Genomic DNA, 15,408 nt, shown 5'->3' on the forward strand with positions numbered 1-15,408 from the left:
ATTATGGAGAATATTGACTGATTTATACAATTTTCTGTTAGATTTGTTAAGGTTTCACTTTTCCTTGAGTTAGAGTCTCACTCTGTTTCCCAGACTGGAGTGCAGTGGCACACTCACAGCCACCACAACCTGCTGGGCTCAGGCAATTCTTCTGCCTCAGCCTTCCACGTAAGTGGAACTACAGGCACATGCCACCATGCCTGACAAATCTTTTGATTTATTGAAGAGACGGGGTCTCACCAAGTTTTCCAGATTGGTCTAGAACCCCTGGACTCAGGCAATCCTCTCCTCTTGGCCTCCCAAAGTGCTGGGATTGCAGACTTGAGTCACTGTGCCTGGCCTGATTTGTTAAGGTTTTAAAGGCAATTTATGCAAAAATATAAAAGATTCCTTTAGCATATAGAAGTTGAAATCAGCTTCTATGGTAATTTTTGCTATTATACTTTTTAAACTTTAGAAACACAAACATAGCTAAACTATTAACTCATACATTTTAGATATACTGAAATAAATTTGAATGACTTGATGCTTTTAAGAGACTTTTAAAATGGAGTAAGAAACCAGTTATTTAGCATCACCAATAAGGAAAAGAAAGAAGTATCTAGAGCAGGAGTGATTTGATTTACACATAAACATTTTATATATAGATTTAGATAGAAATATTTCTTAGAAAAATCTCACAAAATTTTGAGTATGCTTTTATTTATAATAGGCCAAGTGAAATATTTTTTAAAAGTTATTATTATTATTTAGAAATGGAGTCTTATTCTGTCTCCCAGGATTGAGTGCAGTGGTGCAATCATAGCTCATTGCAGCCTCTAGCTCTTGGACTCAAGCAATCCTCTTATCTCAGCCTTCCAAGTAGCTGGGACTATAGATTATTCCACCGCACCTGGCTATTTTTAAAATTTTGTAAATTTTCAAAATATTGGAAAGTCAGGGTCTTACTGTGTTGCCTAGATTTGTCTTAAACTTCTGGCCTCAAGTGATCTTACTGCCTCAGCCTCCTGAGCAGCTGGGATTATAAACTTGAGACACCATGACTGACTGCCATACTATTTAAATTATAACATAATGATAACAAAGGTGATAAATAACAGCTATTGATTACCTAGTACTAGGTCTGTGTAAGGTTTGTCATACATTCCCTCATTTGATCTTTCTAGCAGGCCTAGTGGGTAATGAAAGCTTAGAGAGATTAAATTGTTTAGGGTTGTACAGCTAAGGCTAAGATGAGACTGGGACCCAGCTGCTATGACTCCAGAACTGGAGCTCATAATCACCAAGATCCTCTTAGAGATTTAAGGCAGGTCAAGTAACCTTTTAAGTTTCTGTTTACCTCTATCTTCAGAGGTGCAGTTAGCACACTGTGGACAGAGAACAAAGGAAGGGGAAAAAAAACAATTATGTGTTCTGTAAAACATTCTTTCTGTTCTTTCATAGAAGGCTTCAGGGGTAAGGTCCACAAAGTTGGTTAAAGCAAGTATAAAGTAACAAGTTACTTATAAAGGCATGTTTGCAGTGCTCTCAGCTCATACTAATATATAATTGATTAATATATAATTTTATTGGCAAGTAGTTCACTTACATAGTTTTACTATAGTATCTATAATGTAATCATTGACTTGCCTTCTCGATGACCATTTCAGGAACAACGATACCCCATCTTTTGAACACTACATCTAATAATCTATATCTAAATTTTCAATCAGACATCAGTGTTTCTGCTGCAGGATTTCACCTTGAATACGCAGGTAAAAATAATATCACATGCTTTTCAGAAAAGTTAAGAACAAGTTTATCTTAATTTTGAAATATGACATTTGTGAATACATAAGTTACAGCAACTTTCTTGAAGGAAACCGTTTTATTTTCTTAAAAATTTGAAGCATTACTTCAAATCAATAGGAAAATTATATGGATAAAGTTTTAATGATTTCATGAGATTTACAAGTTTTTTTTTATTTTAGTAAGAACAATTAACATGAGATATACCCTCTTAACAAATGTTTAAGTGTGCAAAATAGTATTAACTATAAGCTCGGTGTTAAACAGATCTTTAAAATTTATTCATCTTGCATGACTGAAAGTTTTTACCTGTTGAACAGCAATTCTCCATTTCCCTCTCTCAGTAGCCCCTAGCAACCACCATTCTGCTCTGTTTCTATGTGATTGACTATTTTAGACATATCATGGAAGCAGAATCAGACAGTATATATCCTTCTGTGATTGGTTTATTTTACTGCATAATGTCCTCCAGGTTCATCTGTGTTGTCACATATTGCAGGATTTTTTTTTTAAGGCTGAAAATTTTTCTATTGTATGTACATGCCAAATTTTCTTTATCCATTTACCTGTTGGTGGACATTTAAGATGTTGCCATGTCTTGGCTATTGTGAATAAAGCTGCAGTGAACACAGGGGTGCTGACATCTGTTTAAGATCCTGTTTCAATTGATTTTGGATATATACCCAGAAGTGAGATTATGGGATCATATGCTAGTTCTATTTTTAATTTTTTGAAGAATGTTCATTCTGTTTCCATAGTGGCTGTATCATTTTAGATTCCAATCAATAGCATATGAAGTTTCCACATCTCATCAATTTCATGGTTTTGATATTCATTTCCCCAGTGATTAGTTATGTGGAGCAACTTTCATACACAGTTAGTCATTTGTATACTTTTTTTGGTTACATGTATTCAGATCTTTTAGCTTATTTTTTGATGGGTTTGTTTTCTTACTATTGATTTGTTTGAGTTCTTTATGTATATTAACCCCTTTAGGTATATTAACTCCTTCTCAGCTACATGGTTGGCAAATATTTTCTTCCATTTTGTTGGTTGCCTATTTATACTGTTGTTTTCTTTGCTGTGCAGAAGTTTTTTAGTTCAATGGAATCCTGATGACTATTTTTAGTTTTGTTGACTGTCCTTCTGATATCCTATTCAGGAAATTATTGCCAAAACCACTGTCATGAAAGTTTTCCTCTATGTTTTCTTCTAGAGATTATATAGTTTCAGATCTTATATTTAAGTCTAAATGATTTTGAGTTTATTTTTTAGTGTGGAATAAAGATTCAATTTCATTTTTTTTTTGTATGTAGATATCCAGTTATCCCAGTACCATTTGTTAAGGAAGAAACTATCCTTTTCCCCTTGTATGTACTTGGCACCCTTGTCAAAGATAATTTGACCATATATTTATGGATTTATTTCTGAACTATCTATTCCATTCCATGCTGCTTTGGTTACTGTAGCTTTATAATATGTATTTCAAATCAGGAAGTGTGATATTAACCTTAGTTCTTCTTCTTAGGAATGTTTTGATTATTTAGGGTCTTCTGTGGTTCTGTATGCATCTTAGTGTTTTAAAAAATTGTGTAAAAATAATTATTGGAATTTTGGTAAAGATTGCATTGAATATGCAACTTGCTTTGAATAGTATGGACATCTTAACAATATGAAGTCTTTCAATCCATAAAAATAAGATATATTTCTATTTTTATATCTTTAATTTTTTAATCATTATTTTGTAGTTTTTAGTGTACAAATCTTTCACTTCATTGGTTAAGCTTATACTAAAGTATTTTATTCCTTTTCATGCTATTGTAAATGGGATTTTTTTCCCCTTAATTTTCTTTTAGGATAGTTCATATTTAGTATACAGAAACACAATTGATTTTTGTATGTTAAATTTGCATCCTGTAACTGATTCATCAATTAGTTCTAACAGTTTTTCTATGGAGAATTTTTTAGTTAACATTTTTTATTGTTACATAATTATTGTGCAAGGGGGAACACCCCCAAAATAGAACTTATTTATTTTAAAAATATGCATTTATGCTTACATGTTTAAACTTCAGTCACCTTCAAAGTACTCTCTGTTTGATGCTATACACCTATCGAGACGCTTTCCCCACTGCTCAGAACAGTTTTTGAACTCATCAACTTTGATGCTTTATAGTACTTCTGCTGTTTTGTTGTTTGTTTGTTTGTTTCACCTCAAAGGTTTCTCTTTGAGGACTTTTTTCATCCAGGAAAACAGAAAAGTGTCTCTCAGGGCGAGATCAGGTGAATAGGGAGGGTGAGGCAAGGGGTCGTGCTGTTTTGGGTAAAAAACTGAACACTCAGTGATGTGACAGGTATACTCATAAATTACCCATCATGAAATGGACAAACGTGTTGAAAGAATCTCCCCCCAAAATTCACTGAAGTCGAACACAGCCTCTCACAACAATGCTAGCAGGTACACTGATGCTGACGGGTTCTCAGAATACTCACATAGTGGGGGAAGTTTGTACTACAAGGCACCTGCCCTCTAAAAGATAATTTTGATTGTTTTGAGTCCCTTTATACATGTTTCTAGGATACATGTGATATTTTAATATATGCATAAATATGTAGTGATCAAATCAAGGCATTTGGGATATCCATCACCTAAAAAATTTACCAATTTTGTGTGGAGTAGATTCCAAATCTTTCTTCTTGCTATTTTGAAATACACGATAAATTATTATTAACTATAGTCACCCTACCTATCAAACACTAGAAGTTACTTCTTCTAGTTGTATATTTGTATCCATTAACCCTCTCTTTATCCCCAACCTCCCCAGTACCGCTCCCAGCCTCTGGTAACCATCATTCTACTCGCTCTCCATGCAATATCTCGCTTTCTATGCCTAGTTTATTTCACTTAACATAAAGTACTCTAGTTCTACTCATGTTGCTGCAAATGACAGGATTACATTATCTTATTATGACTGAATGATATTTATCTACATATACTACATTTTATTTATCCATTCATTTGTTGATGGACACTTAGGTTGATTTCATACCCTGACTATTGTGAATAGTGCTGAAGTAAACGTGGAAGTACAGATATCTTTTTGATATACTGATTTTCTTTCTTTTGGTTACATACTCAGCAGTGAGATTGTTGGATCATATGGTGATTCTATCTTTAGTTTTTTGAGGAACTCCCATACTGTTTCCCTTTTCTCCACATCCTTATCAGCATCTGTTACTTTTTGTCTTTTTTATAGTAGCCATTTTAACTGGAATGAGACAACTTTTGATTGTGGTTCTATGGAGTTTTAGGATTTTCTATATAAAGATTATGTCACCTGCAAACAGAGACAGTTTTACTTCTTCTTTTTCAAGTAAGATGTCCTGTGATTCTATTTCTTGCCTAATTGGTATGGCTAAAACTTCATTACCATAAGGAATAAAAGTGGAAGAGTGGGTATCCTTCCTGCTCTTAGAGAAAAAGTTTTCAACTTTTCCACCATCGAATGTGATGCTAGCTGTGGGTTTTTCATATATGGTAAATTCGTTCTACACTTAGTTTGTTGAGAGTTTTTAATAACAAAAGCATGTCAATTACTTTTTGTTTGCTTGCACCTGTTGATAGGATCATTTTTTTTTTTTTGCGTAAAGATACCACTCTGTCACCCAGGCTGAAATGCAGTGGCACAATCATCATCACAGCTCATCGCAGCCTTGACCTCTTGGACTCACACTATCTTCTTACCTCAGCCTCCCAAGCAGCTGGAACTACAGAGTCTACACCACATTGGCTAATTGTTTTTGATTTTTTTGTAGAGATGAGGTCTCACTATGTTGCCTAGGTTGGACTTGAACTCCTGGCCTCTAGCAATCCTCCTGCCTCAGTCTCCCAAAATACTAGGATTACAGGTGTGAGCCACCATGCCAGGCTGGATCATAGAATTTTTATCCTTCACTCTGTTACTGTGGTGTATCAAATTTATTGATTGTATGTGTTTAACCATCCGTGCATCCCTGGAATAAATTCCAATTGGTAGGCCATTTAAAAATACGCTATTACATTTGGTTTGCTAGTATTTGTTGAGATTTTTTTGGATCCATGTTCAGAAGAGATATTGAACTGTTGTTTTATTTTCTTGTTGTATCAGTCTAGTTTGGGTATTAGGACAATGCTGACTTCAGTAAATTCATTTGAAAGTGTTTTCTTCTCTTCAGTTTTTTGGAAACATTTGAGAAGGATTGCCATGCATTATTCTTTAAATGTTTGATAGAATTCACTAGTGAAGTCATCTGGTCCTGGGCTTTTCTTTGTTGAAAGGGTTTTTATTCAGTCTTCTTACTAGTTATTGGTCTGTACAGATTTTCTATTTCTTTAAAATTCAGTCTTGGTCAGTTTTTTATTTCTAGGAATTTTTTATTTTATTTTCCAGATTAATCACGTTGTTGTATATTTGTTCATAACAGATCTTATGTTTATTTTAACTTTTCTGGCATCAATTGTAATGTCTACTTTTTCATTATAAGCATTTTCAAATTGTAAAAACAAATACTAGATCTTGTAAATATTTCAAAACTGGAATTAGACTAAATAGCTACTCTCATTGGCAAAGAAAATGTACATTAATCTCCCAACTTCCTGTAAAGCTTTTTTTTTTTGAGTTGGAGTCTCACTCTGTCACCCAGACTGGAGTGCAGTGGCCACAAAAAGATTAGTTTTCCTAATTAAATACATATATAAGAGATTATGTTGTTTCATACATAACATTATCACAGTGTAATTAGTTGAACATTTGGGTAGTTATGGCTTTACTCGCTCTCCCTAGCATGCAAGCTCCAGGATGACAGGATCCACTGTAGCTTCTAATCACATCCATTTAGGATGCTCTTCTGTCCCTAGTACTGAGTCTAGTCCCTGAAACTTACTACACATTCAGAATATATTGTTACCCCCCAAAATGAATGATTGGATACAGCACTGAGAAGAAAACAAATATATAATATTGGTACATAGCATTAACATCAGTATACCTGTACTGATGCTGGTGTTCCTACTGGGGTTTAGAACCTCCCTCTACACACGTTTTGTAATTCTGCTGGCCTCTGCTTCCTGCAGGTACCCACTGAGTATTAATTCCTTAACATCACCTTGTCCAGGTCACTCAGTTCACCACTGAACATCATTACCCAAATTGAGAGTTTTGATAGAAGAGAAACTCCCCATGGGAAAGATCAGAGGCTACAATGATAGGCATGTGCTAAATAAACAGTAGTTAATTATTTTTTACATTTTTTGTTTTATAATGAAATTTACTTTGCAGTTAGTGCTAACTTCAGATACAGTAAATGTATTGTTGTAAGTATATGACAAATCCATAAAAGTAGACTTATTTATTTATTCTTTACTCTACCAATAAATATTTGGACATCTACTGTATGTCAGGCACCATGCTCAACATGGGAAATGTGAAGATAAATATGTCACAGTATCTTTCTTTGAAATGATAACTCTAACAGAAGAAAGATAAAGCAATAATACAATGCTGTGAATATAGTAGTAGAGATATTTGTGGTAGAGTTCACAATAGCAATACATAAGCTCAATTTAGGAAATGAAGTGACTATTTCAAACAGGAGATGACCGTTGGTCTGAATCTTAAAAAAATAAATGAGAGTTTTCCAGTTAAATAAGAAGGGGTGGATAGTTTCAGAAGACAAAACTTGATGTTGGGACGGAGCTATGAAATACAGCACATTAGGAGGATTGCAAGTATTCAGTAGAGCTGGTAAAGAAGGTTTGAAGGGGTGGCAAGAACTGAGGCTGCTCGTACAGGTGTGACTACTGAAAGGGGTGGCAAGAACTGAGGCTGCTCGTACAGGTGCTCGTATAGGTGATACAGTTAAAAAGCAGTTTTGATAGTTATTCATAATATACACCATTAAATTATCATAATTACAAGTAATTTGAAGAATTTTTTAAAAGTCTCTAGAGTACAGCTTTTGCATTTCTAAAATGTACTGTTGAATACCTAAAAGATCCGTTATTTGTATAAGATAAAGAATAAACTATCATTAAAAAGAATGGGATTATTTGTACAATTATATATAATATTTTTCAAATTCTTCTTTTAGTTAGAAATTCTTGATTATTTTGAATAATTAAAGGGAATTGAACTATAACCTAATTAACAAATAAGTGTTAATAATACATAGTAGCTTGCCTTTTGAACAGATGGTTGCAAGTTTGACTGCTTTTGTTAAGGGAAAACAATGACTAGTGGCTTTAAATTTTAGGTTGTGGAAACCAACATCTTTGGCAGAAAAGGTATACTAGAAATAAGCTAAGCATTTTTCATCATGATCTTTAATTTACAAAGTAACATTGAATGCCTGAGTGAAGGACGCTGTGAATAGAACTGTAGAGAAATTGGGAGAAGAATGCAATAAATCTTTCTTAATTGAGTGAAAAGTTTATTACATATAATATGTTTTTCTCTATACTGTATTTCTGACTGTTTATGCAATTGTTACAATGACTTATTTCTTAAAAAATGAGCAATCAAGGAATGCCAATATCCTCTAAACTAATTATCTAAATCAAATTCACAAATGTGAGAAAGAATACCATTGATAATGAATAGGCATGAAAACAGATGATGCATTGATGGACTTTATGTGCAGTTGCTTAAAATAATAAGACTACCAACTCTCCTAATGGTCTAGAAGCTACTCAGAGGAAATAGCCTTTAATATCTTAGTTTTCAACTCATATATTCAAAAGATAATGTTCTCAAAGTGTTGCTTTGGGTTCAAAATGATTTCCAGATACTTTTTAAGAATCATTAGATGTCTAGATTCGTCACCTGAGAGAAAAATAAACACGGCTAAGCTAGGAATCATATTTATGCAATCTATGAACAGTGCTAACTATATTTTTCAAAAACCACAAGGTGGCAACCTATTAAAAGATGATAAGCTGACCAATAACTTTTTCAAGCATTGTATTGATATGCCTTAACTAAGACATCAAAGTATTTGCTGAATGCTTTCTTTCAATTGGAACAGAGTTATTAAATATTTCTTGGATTAAGTAAATATAATTAAAAATAACTACTATGAAAAACCTGTACAGCTATAATATAATAAGAATTTATCAAATCAAATAATAACTTCAGTTTATCAAATAATATCTTAGCAGAAATTAAAATATTCTTCAGGTGGACAAAGACCTTTCTTTTTGAAGACATTAAAAAAATTCTTCACTAGACAGCATACTTGATAACATCACATAAAAATACTATAGTTGTGTGTGTTATTTTTAAACAGTGACTCTAAATTAATATCAGAACTATAATAAGAAAAAAATGAAAGGATACAGAAAAATAGATGAGAAACAGAAAGTTACAGGGTATGGAAAAGGGATGCAAACAGGATAGAGGGACCAATAAAGAGAGGTGAGGAAGAGAAAATGATAGTTGACAGTAGTGAAATTAGTGCCAGAGAATGCCTAATGTTCTTTTAATCTATCAGAAATATTTTGAGATTATTTTTTCAAATCTATTGTCTAATCGATAAAGATGCTAATATAGTATTTCCAAAATATTGAGTTTAAATGTAGGAAAATGGTGGGAGGTTGAACAAGAAAATTTAAAGACTAAGTACAGCTTTACAGAATTAAAATGACTAATGAATTCTGCTCTGGTCTTTAAGGACAAACCTATAAAACAAGCCATGGCAGCATTTTGGCTGCTTTGTTCACAACAGATTGAATAGCAGTTAAAATATGTTCAGTGGATCAAGTGATACATAGAGCAGCTGTGGTTTGGAGCAGTATCCAGCAGGGCAATCGGAAAGGCTGACTGTTCACTCAGTGCTCACTCGAGAATGTTGCTTCCAGAAACTCCAGAGATTACAGTGCCTTCTACCCAAGCACCATGGATTTTTTCCAAAGAATCCATCTTGCCTATGGAGATGAATCTTAATTTCTGTCAGGTTTCAAGAAGGTAGTCTTCTCTAAGTGGAGAGACATCTATTTTTTTTGTAATTTAAGGATCTGTCCACTTGTGAAAGTGTATTATATTAGCCAGACATAGAAATTCTAAACAATTCCATTATGTATTCAGAAGCCCCCCAAATTACTGGTTGAGATTCATAATCTCTGTAAGGGAAAACTGTGTGTGTGTTTTTAATGACTACAAACAAGGACAATATGTATTTTTTAATACATAAGTTAAGACATTGCAAAATATTTAAGCTTGGGGTACTGGAAAAAATTTGTGTGTGAGTGGGAACAAGGTAGGTTCATTACTTTTTTCTTTTTTTCTATCAAGAAGACGTGTCTCTCTGTATGTCTTTAGTATTTCATTTGTGACTGTCTCTGAGATAAAAGTTCTGCCCACTGGGGAACATAAGGGAAGAATCACAATGGGGATATAACAGTCTATAATCATTCTTTGGATACCAGCAAAAAATGCAGAAAGACTTTAAGGTTTTCTATAAATAAGGACAGACTTTTTTTTTTAACCAAGAAAGCAGACTTGTACTGTATACTTAAAAGAATGTTTTAAATAGTAAAGGTTTCAGGAACATGGCAGGTGTTCTTCTTGGTAAATAGAAATTTGGATGAGATTCCTTTCAGCAAGTGAGTGTTTCCTCCATCTGATCTTTCTACACACTGATGAGGTTTACAAAGAAAAAAAAGCAAACATCTTGGTTAACTGATTGCAGTGCCTAAACAGATATACTTTGCCTTTTATTTACTTACAGGTTAATTTTCAACAAATGGGCTTATTTTTATGATCATAGTGATCTTTTCCCCCTTGAACCTGAGATAATGACATTTTTATTTTGGAGTGCCTGACTCTTAATATTATTGTTATTAATATCATCATTTATATCGGACAAACCCGAAGTTCTTTCTGCTCAGTCCTTTTTATACTTTGATATTATCAATATTTGACAGATATTTCATCACTTTATATTATTGCCTGTCTATCCACTAACTAAAGGCAACATTCTTTAGCTTCCTACTCTAACAATTATTTCTTAATATGTCATTTTTCTACTGTGTATTTTGTAATATTTCCCTGGATAATCAAATATAGTAATTTTTGTTTTTGGAAATATTATACATCTATTCTCTCTGCTCAATGCAGAGGTTCACAGTTGTAATTCCAGCACATTGAGAGACCAAAGAGATCTCATCTCAACAACAACAAAAATAACAATTAAAAAAAACCAAAAAAGAGAAGAAATAGGTTCTATTTCTCTTCTTCCTTTTTCTAGCAATAAGCAACTAATGTTCTACCCTAAATCTCTTCCTCTTTCTCTCTCTTTCTCCCTCTTTGTGGATGTACTGGTTTTTATTGATGAACTTTTATTCAGCTTTATTGGTGTTCGTGTATTTGTTTTAGCCTATATTGGTAAAAGTCCATTCTGTTTTTAAGTGTTGTTAACAGGCGGTCCTCTTTATCCTTCCTTTCTTCTGTTTTTTTTTGGTTGTTGTTATTTTTCACTGCAGATTAATTTCACTCTTTGGGCTGTGATTTGTTTTTATTTATTTATTTTTTTATGAATACAGAAATAACAAAAGGGAAAAGTCAATTCCTATTATACTGAAGACCAGGGACTGGAAGTGAGGTTAGCAAGGGGCTAGAGGAGATGTGTAGGAAGGAGTCTAATTCCTGGAACACAGAGAATGCTACAGGGCTAGGTGCCACAAGCCCCTTGTGCCTTGGGTCACTCTCCAGGACCACTGCCAGTGCTCACTGGGTCTCAACGCCATACGTGCTGCCTGGCACTTGCATGAAATGCCTGCATATAATTGTCGGGAGTTAAGGGGTTGTTTGGGACACCACGTCCTGTTTGGAAGCTGTTTCAAATGAAATCTGTGACTCTTCTGACTCTTCCCTGAATTGTAAACAATGTTTTTAAAGAGGAATAAAAGGAAGAGAGAAGGAGATCAGCAAGAGGTTTTGCTTTAGAGAAGCAATGCATGTGCAGTCATCTCCTTCCCCAGCTGCATGTGGCCCATGTATCCTGTGTTCTCCCATGGCCTGGAGGACAGCTGTGAGATACGTTTTAGGAGACCAGAAAGAATCTGGAAGACTGCATGACCAAATTAGCTCAGCCCAGAAGCAATTTCTTCTTTCTCTGAAATCGATATCACTTCCTCTTCACCCTTCTTAATGTCTATGTCTTTATTCGTTCAACAAATATTTACATAACTCTTGTGTGTCAGACACTTTAGTGAATAAAAGAGGCAATATACTTTTGCCCCATGAGGATTACTGCCTATTAGGTGAAGACAGATAAAATACAAAAATATAGTGAGGAAGTAATATATATAATATTTCAGAAAGTGCTTTGTCATTGAAAATTAAGTAAATGGAGAGTTGAGGGGTGAGGAATTCTAGGACTGGGGAGAGGGATATCAGGATGATCAGGTTATCCATTGTAGGGAAGGTGACAGTTGAGCAAAGAGTTGAAGGTGGTGCAGAAGTAAGTCTTGCTGATAAATGAGTACATTGTTTTCGGAAACAGTCAGAGCAAACATTATAAAACAGAAATGTGAAGAACAAGGAGGTTGGGGGTTTGGAAATGAGGTGAAAGATAGATGGGTAAGTGGGCTGCTATGAGTCATTGTAAGGACTTGATTTTTGCTCTATTGAAATTGAGTCACTATGGTGATTTGAGCAGAGGAATGGCATGCTATGATTTACAAGGTACTGCTATTTTTTGCAATTACCAATGGTTAGGAAATAATTTTAACTAGCATTCTTAAATTATCTCTCAATGAATATTAAACTACGTGTGGGCAGTGTATTGGACATGATTTATTTCCAATAAAGGCACAACATAGCATCTTGCTGTTTTTCGGGGTGGGGAGGCGACAATAACTATGCTTATCCTAAGTAGTTTATCTCTGTGGATCGTGTGGACAATGTCTTAGCTATTATCACTCAGTACTCAAATGTCTGACTGCCAGCAAGCTAGTTGCATCCACTGTGCTAGTTTTAGTAGATTATTTTGTTAATTACTTATTAAAGAAGGACTTAGAAAATTACATTTTTTTCAGAAGAAGAAAAACTTTGTCTTCATTGGGTTTTGTGAGACTTTGTTTTCTTCTTTTCAAGCACTAGACTAAACAAATTTAATAGTTTATACTTTTAAAGAAAATTTATATGTAGCTAGCTGGGTTAAATGCTTTCATATACTTTTCCTGTTAGGATAATCAAAGCATAGAAAACTATTTAATCATTTGACAAGTACTACTATTTGGGACTCACATTGACTTGTGTGTCCTTGACTGCTTTCAAATGTGTGGTGCATTCACATTGTAAACAGTCATTTGTATTATTTTTGTATTATTTATAATTATATTATAAACCGTAAGCATTTGAATATCTGATAAGGTTCTTCAATACTAACAATACTTCCATCATCATTATTATAATCTTCATAACAAAGATTGTCATCATTATGCTATTATCATTATATTATCAAAAGCTAAAATTTTTCCGTGCTCAGTATATGCCAAGTACAGTGCTAAATGCTTTGTAGACATATTTTTATTAAATTTTCCCAATAACATGAGGCAGATATTCTTTTTTTATTTAATTTTTTTATTTTCAAGTTGTGGGGTACAATTCAAGGTTGGTTATACAAAATTCATCATGCAGGTACACCTGTTGATGAGATGTGCCTCCCTCCCCAGTCAGATTTCAACTACTGTCATTCCCAACTCTTCACCTCCTCTCCACACCACAGTTTCGAACAATGGTCAGTCCTTTTCTTATAGTATTATGACAGTTGTCCACGGTCCATTTATGAGTGAGAACATGTGACACTTGGTTCTTTGTTTCTGTGAAAGATCACTCAGTATTATAGACCTTAATTCCATCCAGGTTGCTGCGAAGTTCATGATTTTGTTCTTTTTTATTGCTGCATAATATTCCATCGTGTATATGTACCACATTTTTTTAATTCAGTCGTCTTTTGATGGGCAGCACAGTCAGTTCCATGTTCTTGCTATTGTGAACAAGGCTGTGATAAACATACGTGTGCAGGTTTCTTTTTTATAGAGTGATTTGAGTTCTTCCAGGCATATTCCCAGTAGAGGGATTGCAGGGTCATATGGAAGATCGATTTTTAGAACTTTTAGGAATCACCACACTGATTTCCACAGAGGTTGTACTAATTTGCATTCCCACCAGCAATGTAGAAGTATTCCCTTTTTGTCACGTCCTCTTCAGCATCTGTTATTTTTTGAGTTCTTGATGATGGTCATTCTGACTGGAGTTAGGTGGTATCTCAGTGTAGTTTTAATTTGCATCTCCTTGATAACTAGTGAGGCTGAACATTTCTTCATGTATCTGTTGGCTGCTCATATGTCTTCTTTTGAGAACTGTCTATTTATATATTTTGCCCACTTTGTAATGGGACTATTTGTTGTTTTCTTTTCGGCATGTTTGAGTTATTTGTAGATCCTAGATGTTAGGCCTTTGTCAGATATGGAGTTAGCAAATAATTTTTCTCAGTCTGTGAGCTGTCTCCCTGCTCTCTTGATGGGTTCTTTGGCTTTGCAGAAGTTTGTCAGTTCGATGAGGTCCCATTTGTCTATCTTATCTCTTATGGCCTGGGCATTTAGGGTTTTGTTTGGGAATTGGTTGTCAGTTCCAACTTCCATAAAGATGTCTCCTGCATTTTCTAAGGTTCTTAGGTTTGAGGTTTTACATTTAGGTCTCTGATCCATTTAGAGTTAATTTTTGTGTATAGGAATAGGTAGGGGTCCTGTTTCAATCTTCTCCATGTGGTCAGTCAGTTTCCCTAGCAGCATTTACTGAATAGGTTCTCCTCTCCCCAGTGGTAGGTGGTGGAGGCTTTATTGAAGATGGATTGGTTGAGAAATTGAGGTTTTGCTTCTGGAATATCAATTATATTCCATTGGTCTATATGCCTGTTCTTGTACTAATACCAGGCTGTTTTGATAATTGTAGCTTTATAATAAAACTTAAAGTCTGGGAGTGTGATACCTCCTGCTTTTTTTTTTTTTTTTTTTTTTGGTGAGGATTATTTTGGCTTTTCTTGGTCGTTTACATTTCCATATGAATTTCTGTATTGTTGTTTCTAGGTGTGAGAAGAATGGTGTTGGTAATTTGATGGCTATTGCATTAAATCTGTAAATTGCCTTAGGCAGAGGCAGATATTCTTGAAACCCTATTTTACAGATGGGATAACTAAAGTTTAGAAAATAACTCCAGAGTGCGGTACTTTTTTAAGTTAGCAAGTAGTGGAATACATTCAGATAATTGTATTCCAAAGCAAGTAATCTTAATCACTATATTATAACCCTTCTTTTAGCCTCTTTTCATAATTTTCCACCTTCAAAATATAAAAACATCCGGGCTTGGTGACTCAGCCTGTAATCCCGTGCCTTTGGGAGGCTGAGGTGAGTGAATTGCATGAGGCCGCGGGTTCGAGACTCGTCTGGGCAGCGAGACCTCATCTCTATGATAATTAAAAAAATCAGCCGGGCGTGGTAACGCATGCCTGTAATTCCGGCTACTTGGAAGGCTGAGACGGAAGGATCGCCTGAGCCCAGAAGGCGAGGCTGCGGTGGCC

The 15,408-nt window shown here is 34.5% G+C and overlaps 1 protein-coding gene across 1 annotated transcript in view; it reads left to right on the top strand.

The window, feature by feature from the left end:
• The window catches only part of CSMD3 (CUB and Sushi multiple domains 3), a 509,139-nt gene that overhangs the window by 328,533 nt on the left and 165,198 nt on the right, over window positions 1-15,408 (top strand). Inside the window, exon 27 of the mRNA XM_021706867.1 lies at window positions 1,650-1,754. Coding sequence (XP_021562542.1) covers window positions 1,650-1,754 — 105 coding nt within the window. The remainder of the gene's footprint in view (window positions 1-1,649; window positions 1,755-15,408) is intronic.

The sequence above is a fragment of the Carlito syrichta genome, unplaced genomic scaffold (genome assembly GCF_000164805.1).
Source record: "Carlito syrichta isolate Samal-C Ts95f unplaced genomic scaffold, Tarsius_syrichta-2.0.1 Scaffold316182, whole genome shotgun sequence".
Classification (NCBI taxonomy): Eukaryota; Metazoa; Chordata; class Mammalia; order Primates; family Tarsiidae; genus Carlito; species Carlito syrichta.